The sequence below is a fragment of the Corapipo altera genome, unplaced genomic scaffold, assembly GCF_003945725.1.
Source record: "Corapipo altera isolate COAL_440 unplaced genomic scaffold, ASM394572v1 51, whole genome shotgun sequence".
In the NCBI taxonomy this organism is placed as follows: Eukaryota; Metazoa; Chordata; class Aves; order Passeriformes; family Pipridae; genus Corapipo; species Corapipo altera.
Genome location: NW_020884892.1, coordinates 5,794,910 through 5,820,291, shown reverse-complemented (window position 1 = coordinate 5,820,291; position 25,382 = coordinate 5,794,910). Strand labels below are relative to the sequence as shown.

General features: G+C 38.1%; 1 protein-coding gene across 5 annotated transcripts in view; it reads right to left on the bottom strand.

Annotated features, from left to right (window-relative positions):
* Positions 1-1,709: 1,709 nt before the first annotated feature.
* The window catches only part of FAM49B (family with sequence similarity 49 member B), a 97,344-nt gene continuing 73,671 nt past the window's right edge, over positions 1,710-25,382 (bottom strand). Inside the window, exons 4-14 of one of the 5 annotated variants that reach the window (XM_027645556.1) lie at positions 20,113-20,195; positions 19,024-19,106; positions 12,971-13,092; positions 11,178-11,283; positions 10,006-10,142; positions 9,298-9,375; positions 9,084-9,200; positions 7,909-7,988; positions 6,610-6,736; positions 5,003-5,073; positions 1,732-2,598 (exon numbers count right to left, since the gene is read on the bottom strand). In XM_027645556.1, the coding sequence (XP_027501357.1) occupies positions 2,535-2,598; positions 5,003-5,073; positions 6,610-6,736; positions 7,909-7,988; positions 9,084-9,200; positions 9,298-9,375; positions 10,006-10,142; positions 11,178-11,283; positions 12,971-13,092; positions 19,024-19,096 (975 nt within the window). In that variant the 5' untranslated portion in view covers positions 19,097-19,106; positions 20,113-20,195 and the 3' untranslated portion in view covers positions 1,732-2,534. Of the gene's footprint in view, positions 2,599-5,002; positions 5,074-6,609; positions 6,737-7,908; positions 7,989-9,083; positions 9,201-9,297; positions 9,376-10,005; positions 10,143-11,177; positions 11,284-12,970; positions 13,093-19,023; positions 19,107-20,112; positions 20,196-25,382 lie in introns of all 5 variants that reach the window. The other 4 variants (XM_027645554.1, XM_027645555.1, XM_027645557.1 and 1 more) reach the window with 4 other exon arrangements.

Below are 25,382 nucleotides of genomic sequence, written 5' to 3'. Positions count from 1 at the left end.
TGCTGCAAGCCTTGCACTTGGGTTGGTTTCTCTGTGGTAGAGACCATGGTTACGTATCTTTAGCAGGAAAGAAAAAAATGTCCAGGTGACATGGACATACAGGTACCCAAAATATACACTTACACCTCTTTCAAACTCTTCAAGTGTCCTGATTCACAATTTTGCAGATCTCTTCTTTCAGAAACCAAACAAATAAAAGATAAAAAGAATATTTCTTGGTGGTGTAGAAGGGGTATCCAGCATGAAGGAAATCCAGCATGATCGCACCAATATCTTGTATTGGAACCAGTGTGCTATGTAAAGTTATAAAACATTAGTTCAGCAAATAAAGCTGAGGGGCTCACACTTGCCTGGAGGTTTCAAGTCTCCTTTCCAGAACTCAAGTTTGGCATAATCACAACAGCACCATGCACACGAGGTGTGCTAATGTTTGCCCTTCGAGGTAAACCATGCCATTTCCCAGAGATGTTCCCTAGTAATTCTCAATTCGTTTTCACAAAAGCCCAGAATGGGCCAGGTTGGAAGGGACCGCATTGAGTCAATCTGGTCCAACCTCCCTGCTCAAGCAGGGTTATCCTAGAGCACATGGCACAGGATTGCTTACAGACACTTTTTCAACATCTTCAGTGAGGAAAACTCCACAACCAATCTGGGCAATCTGTTCCAGTGCTTTGCCACCCAAACAGTAAAGTTCTTCCTCATATTCAGGTGGAACCTCCTGTACATCAGTTTCTGCCTGTTGCCTTTTGCCCTATTGCTTGGCATCACCAAGAAGAACCTGCCTCTGTCCTCTTGGCACCATCCCTTCAGATACTTATAGACATCAATGAGGTCCCTTCTCAGTCATCTCTTCTCCAGGTTGAAACAAGCCCATCTCCCTCAGCCTTTCCTCATAAGAAAGACGGCCCAGTCCTTTAGTCATCTTTGCTGCCCTCAGCTGGACCTGTTCTAGGTGGTCCACATCCCTCTTGCACTGAGGAGCTCAGAACTGGACACAGCACTCCAGGTGAGGCCTCACCAGAGCTAAGTAGAGGGGCAGGATCACCTCTCTCAACCTGCTGGCAATGATTTTTCTAATGCACCCCAGGATACCACTGGTTCTCTTGGCCACAAGGGCATTGCTGGCTCATGGACAACCCCCAGCCTGTACTGGTGCCTGGGGTTATTCCACCCCAGGTGCAGGACCCTGTACTTGCCCTGGCTTGAATTTCAGTTGGCTCTTCTCTGCCCAACTTTCCAACCAGCTGAGGTCCTTCTGAAGAGCTGCACATTTTCCCCTTTAATTCTTCTCCCAAAAGAACTTTAATTTCTTCACCAACCTATTTAACACTTGTTGCTCTAGAATGCCACATAAAGAAGAAACATTACTTAGTGTACTGGGATTATTCAGATTTCACACAGTTCAAGTATCTAGATCAACAAGTGTATACACCAGTATACACCCCACCACTGGTAAGCAAAGAGCCTAGTCTAGAATGCCATTTCTGATGACCATACTGAGGAGTCAGCATGGATAGCCAAGATGCAAGTTAATCAGCAACATCCACAGAGATCTATATGGATCGCAAAATGTTCCTTTCCATAAACTCCATCTGAGTACTATTTCTGGGGACAGGGATGCAGCACAGAGTGGAGAGTAAGAACCCTAAAACATACTGGGCTTAAATCAGTGGATTAGGCTGGTGGTTACTGGTAATGAAACAGCAGAGTTTTCACTATATAAAATTTATAAATTTATTTTTTTTGTAAAAATCCAAAGAGCACGAAGACATCTCACTCAAAATACTGGTAAATCAAACCACACTTAGAAAAATGAAAGCTGATTTTATTATCTTATCCACAGCCAATCATTTGACATGAACATGCATACGTAATTTTGCTACGCACACACCACAGTTTAACGTTAGTTATTAAAGGTTAAACATACAACATACATCCTTACAAAAATGAGTCAAAATGCAAACGTAACTTTTAAACAAAACAGTTTTTACTCATTTAAAAAAACTTTTGTGTTGGGTACCATTTTGTACAAACACAGTTAATTTAAACAAATCTGCTTTTAGTTTCCTCATGGTTGCACATGAAAATAAGCTGCAATAGAAAATGAAGTCATCAAGGGATTTTTAAATAGCAGAAGTAGGCAGTCTTGCCATGCAGAAGAAGCAATATTAAATATTAGTTTTTCAAAAAAAGAAAAAAACCACAAGTTTAAAAATATTTAGTTCAAGTCACAAATCTTTCCCCAGTACAGAGAAATCCAAATGCAACGCATAATTAGCTGCCACTTAGGATGGCTATTCTGAAAAGTAGAAATACTTTCCAGAATTGATAAATTTCTTTGATTTGGCACAGAAAAGAAGTCTGAGCTTACTTAGGAACAAGAAAGTGATTAAAAAAAAAGGGTAAACAGGAAGAGAGAAAATAAAAAGCAAGAATGAACGAGATAGTAGTTGCAATCACTAAAAAAAAATAAATCTGTGCATCTCAGTCATTGCAGAATACTGTCTACAGCAGGTGCGAATTCCAGGTAATTGTTATTGCAACATGGATTTAATTTGCTTGGAGGTAGTCTCATCATTCAAATGCTTTGTTGTGTACCTAAACACAGAAATAAAAGTTGAGATGAGCATAGATGCTATTGCACTTTGACTTAACAAATATGTAATTTCTTTGTTTATGGCTCAACCTGACTGTACCAGAGCAAAACCCTCAGCCATCCATCACCACCCAATGCATGGTTACCCAGAGCACAAATCAGACATTCTGATCACAAAATGCTGTTATCAATCAGAATTATAACCCAGCAGCCTTGCACGAAGAGGAGTTCAAAAGAAGCCTCAGTTGGACATTGGCTTCTGTGCTCATAGTTCATTTCATAGTAAACTCATATTATCACTTGTGACAGACTTACATCAGACTAACTCTGAGGTCTCTGCCCACAGGAAACATCTTGAAATAAAACAGCATCAGAAACTTCTCTTCAAAACTTCCAGCGATCAAACTTTCCTAAGATCCCTCAATGACAATGGATTTAATAATTTTTCAGCCTAATTTCAGCCTAATTTTCTGCTTAGTTAAGTGACTGCTGCTAAAACTAGAGAATATATGCGCTTATTTCAGCCCCTTTCCCCTTCAAAATTATCTAGGACAATAGCACATTTTTAAGTCCTTATAAAAAGTTTAATTACCTCTATTTTTAAAAGGGAGTAATTTACATCCTTAATATTGACTTCTTTGTATGATTAATTTCCCTGATCTCCCTTCCTAACTAATCTAAAAGCAAATAAAAACTTATTCTGTAATTTAACATGTTAAATTAGCACTTCCATTGTTATCCACAACTGCAGTGATATTTACTTGTTCACTTGAAGAAACTTTGAAGAAATTTTCAAACTTTTTAGTTTGGAAATTAATATCAATGTAGATTTCTGCAGTCTTTGTAATTTATATTTTCCACAAACAAGCAGTCTAAGGTTTTCTGAAATCCTGAAGAGTTATCATATTTGGTATTCTGCCCATGTGAAAAAGCTTAACATGACTACAATGCCCATATGAATTTCAAATTACAAACAGCTGATCTCCTTCCAAAATCCTTACCACCTTCCATTTGCTTTTGAAACATATTATCTCTCTCTTGAGGAAACATGAGGACTTCTAACACTCCTCCAGAATCAAACACTCAGATTTGGACTTAACTTGCATGACATCATCTTGAACCTGCTTTCATCACACAGCAGCTCACCCCCACATCTCTTCCTAACATTGCCAAATGTGATTTAAAAAAAACATTTGAACATCCTAGCCAAATGACTAATCAAGTGTATGAAACTAGGACTGTTGAAGCATCCATGGATGGAAAGGGTTGGTGCAGGGAAAGGTCAGTGTCAGCACGGACTGAATTTACACTGCTAACCACACAGCGAGTGAGCAAGAACCCGAACTATACCTTCCATGTACTTTATAAGTGTCAACAAAGATGGGAAAAATGAGGTTCCCGTAAAGACTGGTGTTCATTTTTAACTGCAATCACAACTAGCCAGAAAATAAATGCTAATGCAGTCTTCTTCCTCCAGAAGCTTGTGTTTTTACTGATCACCATCTCAAAGGTTGATCACATAAGGAAGTTCAGAAATGATCAACAACATCATTTTAGCATAGAAATACTCACATGAAGTCTCAAATCAAGTGTAGATATTTTTTCATTTAATTAATAATCTGAAACAACTTTGTAAATGAACCCACTTACACCACCACATTATTTCACTTCTTACCATATCATAACACAAAAAATAAAGAGAGAGCAAATGAAATAAAAGCAGTTTCACTACAGATAAGAAAAAGCAATCACAAATGCACACTTTCAGGCAAGACAAACTAAAGCTTCCACATTCCAAATCAAGCACATGAGTAACAACATCCAGTTACACTTATCTGTTACCAAAGTAATATGATACTTTTCCAAGTAAGGACAAGAACCTTTTTGCCTGTAACATTTTGGCATCTTTTGCCACTCCTCCAGTGCTGGACACCCACGCAAAGAACATGGTTCTGACTATAGATACAGCTTTATGACCCAAATTAGCAGGTTTTAGATTAATACACTGAATTATTAACTTTTCCTTACTTCTCCAATTAATATGGCAAATTCTTGTCTCATCTGTTCTAAAGCAAAAGTATTGAGACTTGTGCCTTACGTACTTTCTGAAAGAGGAACAATTTATAGTTACTTGCCACACCATACTGACTCATTCTAAGCCTGCATGCAGGTAATGTACACAAAAAGCTATCTTAGAATGACAACTTCAAGTTTACAACCCAGCTGTTAGAAGTGGCTTCCTCATGCACTCTCGTCCCAAGACAATTGGAAGACAAGCCTGCAATAATCACATTCACCTTTTCCTGTAACAGTGACTGATTACTTTGCTGCTGAAGAAAATGCCCTGGACAATTCATGAAATTTCATATCAAAATATTAACAAAATCTAAACCAAAAAAAGAGTACCTGAGAGCATTTAGAAGGCCTTCTACACTGTTAGGAGGCTGGTCTTTAAGAACTTTGATGCATCCTTTCATCTAGGAGTTAAAAAAAAGATACAGTTTTTTATATTCAGTTTATGAAAGAGAAAAAAAAAAAGTATTGAAAAACAGCAGCACCGTAAAGACATTTTCTGGATATTAGAAAGGAATTAAGCTTTCAGTATTATATTTTCCTATGACAGGCTGGCTTAGCTACTTGAAAAGTTGCACTCTGAGTGCACCCCCAGCAAAGTTTGCTGATGATACCAGGCTGTGTGGTGCAGTCAACACACTGGAGGGAAGGGATGGCATCCAGAGGGACATGGACATGCTTGAGAAGCAGACCCGTGTGAACCTCATGAAGCTCAACAAGTCCAGGTGCACCTGGGACAGGGAAATCCCAAGCACAAATACAGGCTGGGCAGAGAATGGATTGGGAGCTGCCCTGAAGAGAAAGACCTGGGGGTGTTGGTGGACAAATAGTTCAACATGACCCTGCAAAAAAACCAAAAAGCCAAACATGTCCTGGGCTGTGTGGGCAGCAGGTCAAGGGAGGCAATTCTCCCCCTCTGGACCCAGCTCTGGGGTCCCCAATTTGCCCTGTTGGAGCGAGTCCAGAGGAGGCCATGAAGATGCTTCCAAGGCTGGAGAATCCCTCCTTTGAAGACAGGCTGAGAGAGTTGGAGCTGTTCTGCCTGGAGAAGAGAAGGCTCTGGGGAGACCTTACAGCACCTTCCAGTACCTAAAGGGGGCTACAAGAGAGCTGGAAAGAGACTTTTTACACAGGCTTGGAGTGATAGCATGAGGGAGAATGGCTTTAGACTGCTACTCCATCCCTGGAAGTGTTCAAGGCCAGGCTGGACAGGGCCTTAAGCAACCTGGTCTTGAGGAAGGTGTCCCTGCTCATGGCAGGGGGGGTGGCACTACGTGATCATTAAGGTTCCTTCCAACCCAAGCCATTCTATGGTAACTTTAGACAACGCGACTTTCATGTCAAGCTCTGCTTTATTGACCTTAAGAAAAAAAGAAGGAAACTGTAAACAAAAATACCTGTTTATCATAAATCCTTTAAGAATAACTACATTCAGTCAGTGAAATAATGACCAACTCTGTAGTTACTACAATAGGATAACAGACCATTTTAAACAACCATGAAGCCACATACAGTAACAGTATATATTCCACAGACTTATGAACTAGCAGCAGAAAGTTAAACATTTGAAAGCTGGTGGATTATGAACTGAGCTATTTACCAGGCAGTGAGGAACAAGCCAGATGCCATTGTTGTTTTCAGTCATTCTGATTTGGATCTTTCAGCACAACCACTATTTACAAGTATTTTAAGACACTACCCGAATTCCATAAAAACAGATTTTTCATGTCTAACAACGATCATTTACATAACTGAAGGCCTAGCTTGTATTTCTCACTACTTAAATATATATTTTTGCTCACAGCTACCACTACCCATTTAGGATCAATCCAACTTATCCAATCCAACATCCGCTACTACAACTTGAAAGACAGAAAAGGAACCTACACACTTTACACAATTTAAATATTCAAGAGATTATTTAGCAACAATAAACTTACATCAATTTTTGAAGTTTTGGCAAAAGCGCCCACTGGATGCACGTGGTCATAGAGTATGATGACACCCACCATTACCCTCAGACAGAATGATACTGTTTCCTCATTTGTAAACCTGCTTCTATATTCACTGTAATTTAAAAACACAGGTTATTATCTATGAAACACAGGATAAGAGTACATACTAGTAACACCCAAAATAAGATTAAAAAGTCTACTATAAGTCCTCAGAGAACAAAAAGAATTCCCTGCCAAAAAAACCCAAATCCACCAAACCCAAGCTTTTGGTAGTTTTCTTTTTTCCTTTCAAATCAGACAACAGCTTACAAAGAGTTACCTGAAGATTAGAAAAGATTCTCAAACCTAAAAAAGGACCCGGCTGCTAAAAAGATTAAACCAATACATACTAACTTTGCTTTCCTACCCTTTTCCCTGCCACCCTATAATACACACCCAAACTTTTGACTCAGGGATAAAAAAAAGTAAAGAAAGCAAGTTAATGAACAACGTTTAACTACTTTCTTGAATGGAACAGTCCCTTCCTAAGAAGGGTAAGAATATAAATGTTTGGAGCTCTTAATGTACTTCAAAACATACGTGCTGTGGTATTTAGACAGAAAATTATTTAAATAAGACACAGCTCATGCGCAAGTAATTTTACCAGTGCAAAACTATTTAGAACACAGAAGAAACAGATAAAATAAAATAAAAACCCAAACCAACAACAAAAAACTCCAAACCAACCAAACAAAACAAAACAAAAAAACCACCAAAATCAAAAACCAAAGTTTACTCTGACTTTTTGATCATACTCCCAGTGCCTCTCAAACGTACAGTAGACAACAGACTGCCTTCATGCCTAGAAATTACCTCTTAATTCCCCAGACAGGGGCACTGTCATTTTGTTACAGCCATCAGCTGGACCAGCCCACAAGGACATACCATCTAGCACATTGCCCACAGCCCCTCTTTCAGGAGGCCCTAGGCAATCATGCTCAAATAGTCTATTTCTCTGAATTATACATGAGAAAACCACTTATAAAGAATGCCAAGAGGTTGTCTAGCTTCCATAGCCATGCTATTTTTAAATATTAATACGTTCAGAAAAGTAGACCGCATGATTTGCAAGGCTAGCAAAATGAGACAAGGTAGCTTCATGTCAAGGTAAACAAATAGGCTGGTAAAAAGAAAACACCATAGTTCCTAATTACCCCAATTATATTTCTTTCACCTTATGCATCACAAGTCACAGCTGAGATACAGAGATGACTCAGACCCAGTACAAGCACTGTTTATACTCACGGGGTTTCCAGCATGACCCTGCACACACTGGCCATGGTGCTTAAGCAATCTGTTGTATTCTCTATTGGTAAATTTTTATTCTGCAAAAGAAGATTAACAGTTTCCAATTCTATTATTGTGAAATACTGTGCTACAAAACCTAAATCAAATCAGTGATCTGCTGGTATGGTAACATGGGGGAATTAAAAACATCAACACAACTATGGTAAGTCAGGTAGTCTTGCACTGTTTTTTTTAAAATGTTACCATATAGGTTAGCAACTTCCAGAACAAAGTCTAACACACAGGTTTTGCTTGCTTAGTGTAGTCAAAGAACTACACTATTGACATTACTGACTTTTAGTAAATTTTAAAGGAATCATCTAACTTGCTCCTTAAAGACAGAAATTTCTATAGCCAAATATATTCATCTGCTATAATAATGAAAAATTGCAGCAGATGAACATCACAAAGAAATATAAAACAAGAGGCCCATTTTCTTGAGGCACTTCAAGCATAAAGCAGAACTTAGAAAAAATATTAAAAGACAAATGTATCTTTGCATTAATCATGTAACATACAATTATTTTTAATTAAGAAATAGTGTGCATTCTTTGCATGTAAGCCAAAAATCATCATTTACAAGGCAAGCACAATACTTGCAGTGACTGGATTTTACCACCAATATTTATCTAGGTAATTAAGCATAAATAGTGTCAAAATGTTGGAATACTTTTCCCATTCTGGGTCCTCCTGTTTTGCAATAATGTAGTATACTTGACTTTACACAGTGTAACCTTCTCTCGGGAAGGAGAAAAGGAAGCTACATTTCAATTCCATTCCTTATTTCAAGCACACAGAATCAAACTGTTTCACTTTCATTTTTCTGTAATTTCTGCTCTAAACCACCACCAAAATGGAGGCAAAATACATACCTGTCCCACCTCCTTCTTTGAGGAAAGGTATCAGAACTGATGTGACACTATGCACTAACTTTTGGTGACACAAAAAGTGGCTGAAGTCTCTAACCTCTACAGCATCTGGGAAAAGACACTTCACATTTCTTGAAGCTTCAAAAAAACAAGTTTGGTTTCTAGATGCCAAATTAAGTCTGGTAGAAGTTTTGTGTTCCAAATAATGCCTGGCCTTGTGGTGCTCTGAAGCACACTATCCAGGACAAACATTTACACTCTTACCTCTGACACAAACTTTGTGGTAGCATCACTTAAGGTTTTCAACATTGGCGTTGCTTCAGCGTAAAATAAAGACATTCTGTTTGCCAACTCGTTATTTACTTCATTTTCTCCCTCTGCCTACAAAACAGAAGGAAAAAAAATTTAGTTGTTCTGTACATGAAGAAGAGGGGTGGTAGCATAAGATTATATGTCATCTCCTCCAAGGGTTACCTACTGGGACATTGTTAATCCTCATACGGCTCAGAGTTCTTCTGTAGTAGCTGAAGTCATTCTGTATAGCAGGATTTGTCATCTGTATAGATATGAAAGCAAGAGAGTTGTAACAAATTTGAGAAAAATAAGGACAAGTTTTCATAAAATATAATACTCCAAATAAGAAAATATTCAACTTCCTGAAGTAAAAAGGCCTGTGACATGTTAGGAACTGATAACCACAAAGTAAAGCCTTCTGGTTAGTTTCTCAGATTTTGCAGAACAAGATCTAACAGGAAAAAGAAAAGTAGCAGGAGACAGAAATTAGCAGGCTGAAAAAAAATTGCTTTCCTAGTTTGACTCCAAGGATCAGACCAGCAAGTAAATAATCATTTCAGCTTAGTTCTTTGCACATTAGCAAGAAAATAGCTGGACTATGCATGTGCACAAACTAAGAGTAGCAGCAGTATCCCAAGAGATATGCCAAATTTGGATGAAGAAACATGATTAATATGAACTGAAATATAACAAGTGCCTAAAGCAAATATGTTATTTCATCTCTTTCCAGTCTAATCTAACTCTAGGTCATGCAAGCAAGCCAAGTACTCAAAGATCTTTGAGTACGTACTGCACACTCTGTTCTAGAAGAGAACACAACCTGGATTGCTTCAGTAAACACACTTGGCTTCTTTTTGCCAGACTTTGTGCTTACAAAACTACAAGTTCTTACCTTGAGTTCATCAAATCGGAGTGTAAAGTGAAGAATTTCTGCAAACTGCTTCGCGAGAGCCTGCTCTCGCTCCAGGTGCTGCGTTGGGGAATAGGGAGTGCTCGTCAGGGCTCCCAACAGGCCTCGCAATCCTGCCTCTAAAACGACAGGACAGTATTTTGCCATATACAACTGCATCTGCTTCTCGTATCTCTACTGGCTGATATCCTGCATGCTAGACTTAAAATATACATCTGCCAAAATACATGGTGGTTAATATAAGCAATTAATTGCTTATTTATGTGTCACTGTTGTCATATTTACTTACAAACTGCTCTACAGACTAAGTCACACTGGCACTGACAGACACAAAAAAAAAGTTCTTGAAAAGCTTCATCTGCAACATTTGCGTAGAACATATTTCAATAACCTGTGTTAGCAGACTTAAGCCTTTAAGATAACACAGAATTCAAGAGGCACATAGCTATAAGTAGAAGTCATGTCTTAAGATAAACTCATAATCCACTTCCTGTTCATCTTCTTGAGAAAAATGCCTCACCTCTTTAACAAAGCAGAACTTGCCTGCAAAAAGTTTCCATGTTTTGAACTCATTTTTTTATGAGCTATGTTAATAACTCTGATTAAAAGTGAGATAACAACAGATAGTTTGTGAAAAAACAAGTCTAATAGGTTTAATCAGCTTAGCCACCACATCAGTCAAGTTGGTTTCATAAGAGGTATGAAGCACTATCTTAAGTATTGCAACTGTGCGAACCAAGATCAGGCATTTCCACAGACCAAATTATTTCTGGTGTTTAGGGACAAATTATACAGACACTTTTAAATTCTCTTGGTACAAGAAACATTAACAGGACTAATTCCCGGATTATTTAGTCCACTAATTTTCAAACAATCAGCTGGTTACTGCTTTCTGGAGTTACTAAAGGAGTAGGGAAGGAGGATGACAAGCATGTTCCCATTCTCTCTCTCCTTTCAGGTACCCACTGAAGCAAGTCTGCTGTTGCATGCAAGAAGGTAGTACACAGATATAAATAAGATCCAATCCAGTGTATAGAAGGAATCTATGCAACATAAGCTTTTTTCTATTAAGGAGCTGACCTAGATGTGATCACATATGCCAAATATACTAATTAATGAAGACAAAAAACACAAGTCAATACCTTTCCACTTACCTAGTCTTTGAGAAAATTCATAGAATTTCTTTAGTTTGCCTACTAGTGGCACAACTGCACCCCATGCCTTCTCTTGCAGCTTCTCATCATTGGGATGCTGTATTGCCTTAATTAGAAAAGGAGACGAAAACAGTATGCTTAGATTAAGAATAACTGATGCACTGCTGACTAAAAAAATTATTAAAAAACCTATGCAGGACAATTGTTTGAAGATCTAATAACTAAAAATTCTACCTACTGAGAGGTTTTCCAGTTGAGAGACAAGCCTGTACTAACCCAAGTCTGTTCCAAAAAGGTCTAAGTAATTTTGTTGAAAGTAGGTATCCTGAACAGGAAAACAACTTGGAGAGAGTAGAAAGAAATTGTTAAAAATAAAGCTACTCAGATAAGAAAATTTACATAACCAGACCTCATTAATTAATATCAACAATTTCCCAGTAAAAAAGTTTAGTAATTAAAGGTTCATCCTAATGTTGCTATCTATCACCAATTCCTGAATTTGTGCAGAAAAAAAAAAAAATCAACAACTTTGCTGTGAAATTCAGGCTAAATATTACAGTAGGAGCATTTAAGCATAATCAACAACATAAAGGACCACCAAGACATGGTGTGCATCAGATCTTTGAGGTATATATGCATAAATCTTGTTTTTACAGTAAACTCCCCAAACAGAATACCTTAAATTCAACCTCCCTAGGTCTTTAAGATAGAAACTCAACTACTTAGCAACTGAAAATATACTAAGAAAAGAGAAATAAAAATGTTCATAACTCTCCTGCTGCATTTTCAATGTCAGCTCCTTGATTCTGAAATATGTTTTGGTCAACCCTGGGCTGTGAGTTGCACCACACTCCACTCTGGTCCCTAGAAAGATTCCTTCCTGAGATGTCTCCCTCCTCTCAGGAGTGCCTCTCTTTTCTCCAAGAGAGCTGCAGGCTTCCTCACTGAGCCACAAAGTCCTGGCTGATCCTACAGCCTCTCCCTGATCTTGTTCCTTCCTTGAAGAACAAGTAAGCCATCTCCCCTCCTAAGGTTTTTTGTGTGACACAGTTACCCTTCTTAAACCTACTTGATGAATTCAATGGAGAAAAAAACTCTCAAAGGTGAATGTCTAGGAGTATCTCAATGTTGTCTGGAGAGAGCAGAGAGCCCTCCTATCTAATACTATTTCTTAAGAGTATGTTACAGTGAGTAACTCGTTGTTTCAGGATTAGAGCAGCCCCATTACTGCATGTCAGGAAGAAAGAAAGGAGGTTGGGAAAGGATTTATCCCACCCTTTTTTAAACATAAAGAAAAAAATGGAGTGACATTCTGTACAGAAACTTTGCTTCTCCAAACATCTACTGTAATAAATAAAAGCCAACTAAAAGGGATTGAAAATGAGATGTCTTTTGTGTTAGGATTACCACACCAGACTTCTCCAATTACCGCACAAGAAGATGTCGGCACTACTCAGTATTGCACTGTAGTCACACCACGCTCTTTCTAAATTCACTAACTCAAGAAGACCTCATGTGGGAACACAAAGAAAAATCAATAGCAACAATTGCCTGAAAAGTTTGAGAAGCATCATTTGCTATTACACATGTGGATTAATACGACTGAAACAAGCGACATCTGTTTCGCTGTTAAAAAGAAACATTCCAGAGCAGAAATTCAAGACAGTGATTTTAACAGACAACATGCTCTGCCAAAACAGCTCCTGCAAGCAAAGTTAAAACCCAGCATTATTTGGTTAGGATCAGACAATGAACAACCACAGGTTGTGCACAATTGTAACGCTCTAGCTCACCTCTCGTATTTCATGGCCAGCTCCTCTATATGACTGCAAGTCTTCCAGTATTCCTTCTGCATCCTTTAACACTACATTCACCTGATTATAAATTTCCTTTTCAGATTCTGTAGGTTGGGCATCTAAATAGCAGAACATATTACATGCATATATATATATATTTAACAACAATATGGAATTCAATAGGCACACCATCATCTATGGGACAAATTCTTCATGCAGCAACTCAGCAAGAATTTCCATTCCCTGAAGAGCTACTACAGTGTATGCAGAACTCCAGGAGAGTAATTTTATTCATTTTAGTAGTCTCTTAGCTTCATTTACCATCCCAAAATCCCACCTGGAATCTATCCTTCCTGACTTATTTAAAACTGAGTTAGGAGAAGAAATCCTGATGAGTTGTCTTCATGACTATGATATAATTTCACCTTGGGGTATAGTACAGGCTCACTGGAAGAGATTTTGGTAAGCACTCAGACACACTCACTTGCAGATAGCAGAGGTGTCGATGTCTATTGTTATCTAGAAACATTGCATCAGGTCATTTCCCATCTTCTCTGCCTCATCTTTAACTAGCTGGGAAAGGAGCCATATCTTTCACTTGTAATATAATTAATTCTCAAAACATATTCTTTATTGCACTCATTGCACAGAATTGAGAACAAAAAAGTCTTGTGTGAGCTTATGTTTTTTTTTTCTGTCCCGTCTTTAAAGATATGTGCTGTGTCTAAGGTTTTGTATAATTAATAAGGACTTCCCAAATGCATATTTGATCATAATTTCAAAAAACTACACATATACTTTTAAAGAAAGGCAAATCTGTAAAAAGTATGTTTTGAGAAGAATCAACAAAAGGCTTTAACCTTTAAAAAGAATCACCTAGTACAAATATCTTGGACATGGTTTACCTGAAATTAAATACTTTTTTTTTTTTAAAACTTTGATGGAATCTACGAGGTTAGTTCCTTTTAGACTAATATTTAAAAATAACTGTTAGTTACTGAAGCTTTTGTAAGAAAAAAACCAACCAAACAATAAGAAACCCCCACTTTTCTCTTTACATGGGGAAAATATGTTATGAAATAAATATCATTGTATTTCAGTCCACTATTTCCAATGCCAAAAATCAGGGTATTATTAACAATAGATTCTTTTTTATAGGGACAAACAAAAGCTATCTAAGGACAATATATTCTCATGACGTTGTGCAGTTTAAGGAGTCTGGAAAATGTCTTTTTAATAGTGTTTTTTCCATGACCCATATGTACAACTTCCCATGGAAGTTAGGTAAATCTTTACATTTGAAATAAAACCACCACAGTATTCTAGTGTTTCACACTAGAAAAACACAAGAGAAAATGAAGTTTGTATTAGGAGAAAACAAATTTCACATGCATTGCCTGTATGGATTTTTCTGTAATTTTTGCACAATACTTCTTATTTTTATGGTTTCTTGCATAGACAGTCTGTGTTATTGGCAAATAAGTCTACATATAGACCTTGCAACAGTTTAACTGATATTTTGAGAAACATCAAGAATTAGCACAGGTTAAAAAAAAGCTGGTCACTCCTTTAAAAATAAATAAAAGAGCACCACATTGATTAGGCATCGAGTAAAAGTGGCCAGTGCTTTTCAGATCATCACAAAGGTCACATAATTTTGAAAGCTGCTGAAGACTGCTGTAAGAAATGAAGACAAAAAATGAGGGAAAAGAGCAGACAGGGAAGCACCAGTTGACTGGCAGCAGTTCATGCACGAACATGAAATGCTACAGTGAAATACAGACTAAAACGTGAAGCTCTGTAGCATTCCAGATTGTGTTATTAAATAATGCAATCAAGACTTGTCACTTGGATCGTCTCACACTGAGTACATCTCCTGCCTACTTAATTTTTCATGCCATTTTTTCTTTACCCTGCGTAGTAAGGAGACCTCATTTTTCAACACTGGGAGGGCAGAGCAGAAGGGCCCACAAGAACTCCTGCTCCTCATTTCAAAACACACCAACAAGCAGAGCAGCTGCAGTTCTATGACCCTCCACGAAACAAAAACCATCTTCCAGATACAATTTTAGTGGTCTTCACTGAACAGCTGGCTAGGCAAGTCAACACCTTCATCACTCCTGATAGTATAGGATGTAATCAGCCAACTACTGCAATTCACTTCCCTAAAATGTTCCAGGAAACCTAAACCAATTGTTTATACTTAATTTGTTGGGGTGGTGGTTTTTTTGTTTGTTTGTTTGTTTTGACTATTAGCAACTTCTAAATATCAAACTGTTTTAAAACCCAGTAGGTACTGAGTTATTTATTTTGGTATGTATTTCATCTTGGACCTTTCATTTGGTGGACCTAGTCCTCTCCAATAGAAGAAATCTGTAAACCTGATTTGTCCCAACTAATTTCCTCTGCCATCTGTAATTTTTTTTCCACCTAGAAGAGAGCTCAATTTTAAAAAGCAAACTTGAATTCTTTTATAATCCCTTCAGAACACATTTAAGATCTTATTAGGATAGAGATAATAAGGATGATACAGAAAATCTTCAAGACCTAGTGATGGCTGATCCAGAGCAAATGGCTTATTTGTTTCTCAGTGCTGGTCAGGGCACTGTATTCTGAAAGCCCATCACAGGTGGAGAAAGAGGGAGAAGTCCCTCTTCCTAACCACAGTTGTCACCTTGACTAGATCAAGGTAGCAATCCCATATTATGGGAATAGCATCCCTCAGTATGTACCTGAGGACTGAAGCTACGGGACTTTGGATCGAGAATCACTAATTGCGGAACTTGTTTTCCTCAATGTGAAGGGCACAGAGCAGGAAAGGGAGTTGTACTTCTAGAGTTACTCCTGGCAACTAAGAAAAAGCAGCCAGCAATGCCAGGCATCCAAACAGGAGGATGAAGGAGACAAAATGTCAGGGATTCCCCTTTTCCCCACATCCATTTAAGTTCCTGCTACAATGTTACAACAAGGCCCTGCCTTTACCCACCAATGTTTTCCCATTGGAAAACCAAATGGTTCTCCATTTTCTATGGACAACAGAAAGAACAAACACAGTAAGCACAGCACAGCTCACTGAGATGTTCTGAGGCTTGATACTGTTGCCATGGGAGCTGACCCCTGGTTATTCCGGGCAACTTTCCTATTTTCAATCCAGTAGTAAGAAAAGGGAAGACTGAGGTCCTGCAAGCAAGTGGGGAGTTCATCTTTAAATTAATTTTAAATTTAATCAGAATGTTACTGTGCTAAAAGCAATATACACTTATCAGTTTAGAATGTTCACACCATACAGTATTAAACACAGAAGACCAGACTTGCAACAATATACAAACGCTGTATATGTGAACTAAATACTACAAAAATATGACAACATATGGCATGAGGGGGAACACACACATTTAGTGACTATTTAAAAAAAAATTTGGCTAGCCTACAGAACTAGTAGGTAGAGAAATTTGGGGTTAAAAGTTTACACTGCACAGCAAACACTAATTAAACTGAGATTTTTCCCAGCGAAGAACACGTCAAGTCATCTGAAACTGTCTGGGACAAAACTCACAAACAAGGGAGAGAAAAATCCCAGACTGCTGGAGATGAAATAATTTATTCATCTCTATCAGCATTACTATGGAGAACACTGTCTCTGTGGCTCCTCTGAAACCTGGCCAAGCTCTCTGGGGGTAATACAGAACACTGTCAGCCCTAGCTTGAAATCACCATCTGAAAGTACACTGTATTTTAGCTACTATTCAAATCATTAAATTTGGAAAAGATTTGCACTGTGACAGAAATGACTCTAATGTAAAAGTTGAGCTGTAAGTTTCCCACATTACAGGTGGCAGTTTCATGTGAACAATATCTTCCTTGCAAAGCTGTGCACTTTGCTCACATTCAACTGGCACTGCACAGACTTTAGTAGAATACTTAGGACAACTAATTGTTTCAAATAGGTAAGGTGAATGACCAAAGAAAGAATAAGCTTAACCAGTGCTGGGGCAAAGGGAAGCCAACAGCCCATCATATCATTTATCAGAATGTTTTTTTGCATGCATTCTGGTAGTCCATCACAGCAGTCACTAAATCTAGCACCAAGACAAATATCTGCGGGAAAAATAATAGTCAGAAGTCAGTCTAAACCCTTTCTAGATTTGAAGTTTTTAGCACTATAAAGCTTTATGGACATTGATTTTTAGCTCTTTGTGGTACTACACAAGAAACATTTAACTAGTCTGCTGACTCCAAAGATATACATATATATAGGGATTTAAGAACAAAACAACAAAAGCCTTCCAACTGCCTATTATTGGGCCAGACATAACAGAGAATTGTCAAATTTGTATTTAATACAGAGCTTACTTGTCCTTCCACATAAAAACACAACATTAAGTATCACAAGATAAAGTGCCAAGTCTTGAAGAAAGATCTTGACTGTGTCAAAGCCAAGATCCTGTCAAGGCAAGCTATCTGAAACAGAGGAGAAAGAAGCATGGATACACAGTATAGCAGCAGAAACAAATGCAGGACAGGGTCCAAAACGAATAAAGAACAGTCTAACAATTCAGCCATAATATAAGTCACTTAATTTAACTGCGTATGTAAACATTTCATGTCAGCAACCTGCTTACTCTCATGCCAAATCTTGTTCATGCTCAAAACATGCATTTTAAAACAAAATTGACAGCTAAAGTATCCATATTAAAAAAAAAAACAGCAATTTTTATTGCAATTTATTTAAGAATTATGCCTCTTCCATCCAGCTAACTTGAATTTCATTTACTCCAGTTAAATGTTCAACATTTGCAGATTAAGCTGGAACTTCACAGTTCAAAAATTCTCACTATGAGTCCTCCCTACTTCACTAACTTGTACCTATTCTGACAATATGCAAGATTTGGTCTTAAAGAAGCTTTGTTTCCTGATTTTTGAACACAGCCTTTGATTAATCTTCCCTTTATGAATGATTTGTATGATAATCATCTTCCAATAACAATATACTCATAAGAGACAACTGATAAAAATCAACACTATAAGGTAAGGGTTTAGAGAAGCTGTAAGTTTAAATGTCATCGAAGCAAAACCATATTTCTCCAAGCATTCGCTTCCATATTATAACTAATATAAACAAGCTACTGTTTCATCAAACACAACTGAAAATAATTCAGGGAAAGAAAAGAAGATATAAAGCATCTCAAATTGTCCATATCACAATACTTCATTAATTTTTTTATTACACTATTTCATTGTATTTTATAACATGGTCAAAATGCACTTGAGAATTAATTTTCTTAGTTTTAAGCTTGCTGATGTACAGCTGGGTAAAGCAACAGTGCATACCAAAAGACAGTAATTAAACATGCATAGCAGAAGCCAGCAACACTTACCTGCCATTCTTAGGCTTTACTGTATCATGCAACAAAAACTAAAAGCAGAAATATAGACAATATGTGAACCTTCTATAACACCTGGTATTGATCAGCCAAGTCACATCTCTTTTCAAAAGAAATTTTATTTCTATACACTCTGAGATCCCCTTTTAAGAAGGGATGAGGCTAAATTTCAGTGCCAAATCAAATAAGGTTCACATATACACATTTAACGTGATGATGCTGGAGCTATGAATAGCTGCTGTGAGCAAATCTGTATATGCAGCATTATTAAGTGGAAGTGATGAGAATCATGTTTCATTTTCAGTCCTTCCTTTAAGGTGCATCCACCTCCTTGCAATTTCAGCAAGTTTTCAAATAATTCCAATTCTTTTTAAAGTTTTGATTTAAAGCAGGCAGAATTTTAATTTAAGAAATAAGAACCATATCAGGTTTCAACAGTAAAATATAATTTGAAAGCCCTCTCTGAAATAAAGATTTTACATTTTAGAACCTGAGGATATTCCAGAACAGGTTATTGCTTTATATCAAAGTTTGCTGAACAATTATCCATAGCTCAGGCATACAAAGCAGTTAGAAGGATGGCAAAATGAAAACATACATTAAGTACATGACAAATGCAGTCTACTGCAGGCAAAGAGTAATAGATATATAAAATCATCTTCTCACTTTCAAAATCAAGGAAAAAATTTGGCCCCTGCTCAAGGTCTGTGCATGTCAAAACTTTTAGAAGGTTCCCCATGTTAAGGTACCTGCCAAGACAAGAATGAGAGAAAAGAAAATTTTCTTTTTATAAGAAGGAACAGCCCAAATGTAGTTGATTGAAGCAGTGGGGGGAGAGAAGACCAGAGAGTTCCATCAGGCACAAACCCATCCTTCAGGCTGCCGCCCCGATGGGTGAGGGGAGACCCCCACACCTCGAGGAGGTACAGCTGGTGGTCCCAGCCATGCAGTTTTCCTGTAAGAAGTGACCACGTCACCAGCATCTTCACAGCCCCCCTTCCGGAAAGGGGCAGAATCCAAACAAAGGCTTTGCCAGTGACTCATTCTGTCCCGGAACACCCTAGCACCAGTGTCCTGAGCAGGAGTACTGCCTTGAGGGCCAAGTACCACATTTGCAAGCATTAGCCATGCTACAGATTTTTACCTGATGGGACAACAGAAGGAAAGAGCTTTACTTTTGTCAGCCCTTATAATTTTGTCAGAAAGCCATCACAGATCATCAAGGTCACATCAAGATGAATCACTTCAGTGTGCAGAAAATGCTAACACAGGTATGCCACAGATCTTTTACACAAGGTGCCCAAAACATCTGTGAAGATCAGACAGTTTCACTTTGGACTTTCGGATGTTAAAAATGCACATTGACTGCACGATGAATGACCAAAGCGGGATCACTCTTGTCTCAGAGAGGATTACAGTGAACAACGTTTCAGCACAGATTACTATGGCATACTGACAGAATTTTCCATTTCATGATTACTTGATTTGCAGGCAGATGGATGGACATCAGTGACCACAGAAACCCAAAATGACTAAGCACATGGAAAGAAAATTTACACAGCAGCATGATGGTGGCTTGGCTACTACTGGAGGGAAGGGAAAAAAACAAAAAGAAGAGAGGAACAGAAAAAACACATGCAACTCTTTCAAATTCCAGATTTGCAACTGAGTCCCCTGGCCTTCACTGCAGCAGGTATAAGCAACCCTACTGTTACCATCTGAAATGCACCGGCTGTGAAGGGCTGAGAGACTTACTTTCAAAATCCAAGAAAAAATGTGCTGCATTGTGGTCTATGTCCCTGGTTAGCACCTTAATGAGATTACCCATGCCAGCAAACCTAAAAATAAAAATGGCAAAATAATTTAGTTCCAATAACCATTTCCTATTTTAAGTACACGCCTGGGGCTCACTGGAGCAGGGCTCACACTGCATTTTCAAATTAGTCTAACTATACCAACCTATCATTATATGCTCCTTTTTTCCTGATCTTTACTTTTGCTGAAGACTCATGTTTACCTGGGGGGAGGTAGCATGACACTAAGAATCACTAACTTATTAGGAATCAAAGAAACTGAAAAAATGTGAACTCAAAACAAATTGTCTGGTAAATCAAATTTTCAGAACCTGTGTTCACAGATTTCTTGAATTCTGTAAGAAAAAGGCAACTGTTTTGTGAGGGGAAAAAGTAAACTAGGAAAAGCACATGATTTATTTTTCCAGATCCACAAGATTCAGCAACTCACACAATCAAGAAAAGCTAGAGAAGTAAGGAGGAATTAATCCCAAACTGTTGAAAATTACTCAATCTTTGCTCCAACAGCTTCTACAGAATGACCAAATGACTGTTAAGAAATCTAGATTTTTACAACAGTGACTTTGAGTGTAACCCAGCTGATCACAGGCGATTCCGCACACAGAACTTCATCAGCAGGCATATGCTTGCCTTTTTACACATTCAGCTTTCCCATTGAAACTCAAGAAAATGCAAGACCTGCTTCCTAAGCATTTGAATTTAGTTCCTGGAAAGTCAGATCAGACTTCTGAGCCTGTGAGAAACACTCATTATTTCACGGAATTTTTAAATTAGGGTGCCCAGTTTAGAGACTCCTCTTAAAACAGAGTCATTAAAACATGTTTCTTCAAAGAGGCAGCTTTTCCAGAACCTTCTATTCCATAGCTTAGTAAACTCTTTAATTGCCACACATGCACCAATGCTATGTAAACACACAACAGCAGAAATCAGAGAAATTACTTTTCTGTATCTCGCAAGCGTGTTCTGCAACATGGGACTGAATAAGCCACTTTGTAATTCAGCCTTATCCAGATTATGAATGTTCTTCTTGTTGGGGAGTGGACAGAGGCATTCTTAAATATTTTCAAGAGGGCCCGTAAAAAGCCAAAAGCAGAAGCTGCATAATGGTGATCCAGTCTGAAGATTCAGATTTAAAACCCAAACCTTAATCTCAGAACAGTGTATTCCATAGTTCAAATCCAACACTAACAAGCAGCAAACACATGGCAGTGAATAGTGTTTATGGTCTAAACAGAACTCCTATACATATAATTATTGCTGTGCTTCAGTTGCACCATCCCCTCCTCCAACAAAATATTTTCCATATCTCAAAAAAAAAAAAAAAGAAAAAGCCTCTGTATAGGTTTTGCCTTTGTTTCGATATTATCCAATCTCCTAAGAGTTTATAGGTTCATGAATGTGCTCTGAAGGTCAGAGTAGGGGCATACTTACAGGGTTGAAATATTTTGAAGCTAAGTTTACAGGAGAGCATATAGCCACTGCAGAGCAGATTGTTTCATTGAGTCCACACCAACTCCTAAAATGAATAGGGGGTTGGGGACTCAGTTTGCAATGTAAACACCTTAATTCCTCAGAAAGGTTTGCCAGGAAGAATATATGGTTCCTTTTCTGGGTGTTAAGTTTAACAAACAGAGAAGTACAATAAAAGGTTTGGCAGTACAATGGAACGGTGGATGTGATATTCAAGCAGAAGATGTAACTGACCTTAAGGTAAAAGCTCAGTGAAGAGCCTCCCTGAGCAGAGGAGAGAAATTGAGGATGATGACAACAGATTAATTCAACTACAGCAGCAAAATGACAAGATGGGATATAGGAATGTATTTCAATTTACACGAACAGAAACCGGCATGAACACTTGTTCATAATGAAGTTCCTAACAGACTTCTTCCCTCATGTGTTCAGTGTACTGAAAAAACTTGATAAACTTTAGTCATAACAGAGCTTTGCACACAAGATGTGCAACCATATCTGTTTCCTTAGCTGCAAAACATTCATTATATATTCAATTTTTATGGAGTGCATGGAAATCTAGCAGAAGTTGAACAAACAGTATTTTTGAAACCTGAATCAAGGTGAACTGCAACAGTTACTCAAGGATCTCAAACATTCTTTAATACCAGTAGACCTACAGTGTTTTAAGAACTGTAAAAATGACCAATTCTCCAAGTTGTATTCCAGAAAAACTTTAAGAAGCTTTAAAGACCTTGAAAACTCAATTAAACAAGAAGACATTCTCTAGCATTTTTTAGGAGGATACTTCCAGCTTAGCGTTCAAGGTAATGAATGAAAGAGCCAACAAGACAGAATTTACTCTTCCATCCAGGCTAAACATTCCCTTCTTGAGCTCTGAAATGGCGTCTTAGAAACAAGACCATGGTGCCACCTGTGGAACTTCCCAGATACATGGAAGCAGCATCAGGTCAACACGCCATGGCTAAGGTTACACTTCTGTACATTATTTTCCTTCTAAAGATACAGTTGAGCAGCAAGTAGAGCTGACCTGCTGCACGCAGGTGGAACACTACAGAGAGCAAAATGAAATCTGACCTTTCTGAGAAGCTGCTGTGTCAGCAGAATACCTGTATCAATCTAGAGTAAAGCAACCTAGCTCAGAGATACATCAGGTCCCTGACAGATGAGATAAAGATTTACTAGAGATTCTTATTTTGTTCAAGATGGCTCATCATTTGCATTTCTTCTGGGTCCAAAACACATTACAGGACCACTACTGGCTCTAATATTAAAGATGATGACAATTTGCATGTAGCATGAGAAGCAGTCTATAAAACCAGCCACTAGTTACCTTCAGCAACCTCTTCTGCTATTTGATGTCCTGTAAAAGCATCATTAGCATGAAGACTTTGGTAGTTCCATGAATTAACCTTGGTAATTAACCACCATAGTGGCATGCCCTGTCAGTATTACTTCAATTTCCTTGGAAGTCCACAACTTCAGCTGAAGTAAGTAGAATTACTGGTTTACAAAGTCAGATGTGGTTCCAGTTAGGTAGCCCCGACACTGAGCTACCATGGTCTAGTCAAGGATATATTCCAGCACTAACTGCATCCTTCTTGAGCACGTTGTTACATCAATCAGCCCTGATTCAAGAAAGACTTAAGCCTGTAGGAAAACCAAAGCCAACACTACTGCTGACTTTAATGTCCTGCAACTGGGCTTAATCTTGGAGCCAAATAGTTGGTTCAGAACACTGACTGGAGGTGACTTCTGTGGGTGCTAACACACCTTTTGAGCCCCAATTCTTCCAGTACAGCTGGGAAAAAAATCCACGCTGAAGCTCTAATCCTCATCAAGAAGAATTCTGCATATTGCAATCACTTACATCAAAATATTCAAATGTCCAGCCTTACGTACACTTTAGGTCACTACCTATTTGTTCTTCCACAGCTTCAGGATTGTCAGCCTCTGTCCAATTTTACTTGGTTTTCTCATTCAGAATATATGCAGTACACTGCAAACCAGTTTTACTCCCAGGGGTCTTATTGGTTTTAAGATTTTATAGAGCAATGTGCAGAAGGAACTCATTAGGTAAACTAAGACTCAGTAAAAGCACACATTAGACCACTGAACTTTTCTCTTGCCACAAATCCAACATCACAAAAATCAGAGCAGAACAAACCCACTAGTTTCTGTCCAAAAACTGTCTGTCCCTGCGAGGCTGCTTAGAATCCCTGCTGGCATGCTCTGTACTCCACCACAATACTCAAGCCACGTGGAGCAGGTTATGGGAAATCGGAGCACGAGCCAAGAACATGGTTTAAACTTGACCTACTTGCAGAGGAAGACATACGGAATGCCACATTGGATTAAGATGATTCGGCCCATTACAGCCTTATGGGGTTGTATGATGTTGCGTGTATTGTCATGATCAGACAAGCGGAAAGCAAAGGCATATTTTCAAAACAAGTCTTGCACGCATGCCCTTCCTGCTGAAAACATCCCTGACACACTTCAGCTCCCCCCACCCCCTCCAGGCTAAGCCCAGGGGAAATATAATAGAAATACACAATGCAAGTAAATTCATCTGAGCACTAAAGAAATTTCCCCTCTCACACCTGAAAGAAAAAGTGTACATGAATGAGGATTTTGCTTGTGATTGGTGAGCAGCTGGAGAACTTACTCTCAAAGGTAAAAAGGCTATGAAGGTGTTCCTAAGTGAGATTTTTCATTTTGTTTTGTTCTATTGCAAGAATAGTATGTTTTCAAGCAAGTTCAAAAAAACAGATAAATAGATTAAAAAAATCTGTTTGTGATTGAAGAAAGCCTGCTTCAAGAAAACATCAGCTCACCTTTTGGAAAAGTGTACTCTATTCTCAGCACTAACATCGAGAGTACGAAAACTTTGCTCCATGAAAACCTCGTATCCATGGCTCTGGAGTCCAGAAGAGGAAGTTAAGCATAATGCCATATGGAAAGCACATCTAATGAAATAACAAACATTTTCTTCCCACAATTTGAGTTTTAAATTTTCATTTAGTCATGTAAGTGCGGCATAAACCTCTGATTCAGAGATATTTTGGTAAAAAAAAGTGAAAACCAATGATAGCAGTAAAAGTCTAACATTATAGTGGAACACCACAGAGTTAAAACACTCACAGTGTTACCACATAAACAAAAACCTCGCTGAACGTCTCCCTGTACTATTTTTCTAGGATAATCCTATCAGCCTGGCAATTGTTTCATGGCTTACTGAACATTTTCTGCCTACAGTATCTGGCCATGAACAGGGAGAGAAAAAAAAAAAATAAAAGAGGCAGTGAATAGATGGCTGCTCACATCAGCTGAATCCAAGGCAGCCCTTAGCAACACACAGCATCACAGAGCTGACAACCTATGGGATCCAGTGGTACTTTCTCTGCCAATGAAGCAGTTAAGCTTCACAGCCAGTAAGAATATATCTGCCCTCAGCCTTAAAAGCTAGAGACTGCTGTAGAGATGGAAATAGGCTTGTAAAATACACTGCAGGAATCACTCTTTTCAGGAAGATGTAACATTTTCCCTGGATACAAACACGTTTTTTCTAGTCTAATGCACATTCACTTCTCTTCTGAATATTGCTAGAGAAGCAGAGATGCTCTCTGACACATTCTAATTCCTACTACTCATATTAGTGGTGTTTAAAGTAAAAAAGATCTGTCATTATACAAAATCCTAAAGCAATAAAATACACTGTCTAGAAAATATATAATTAGA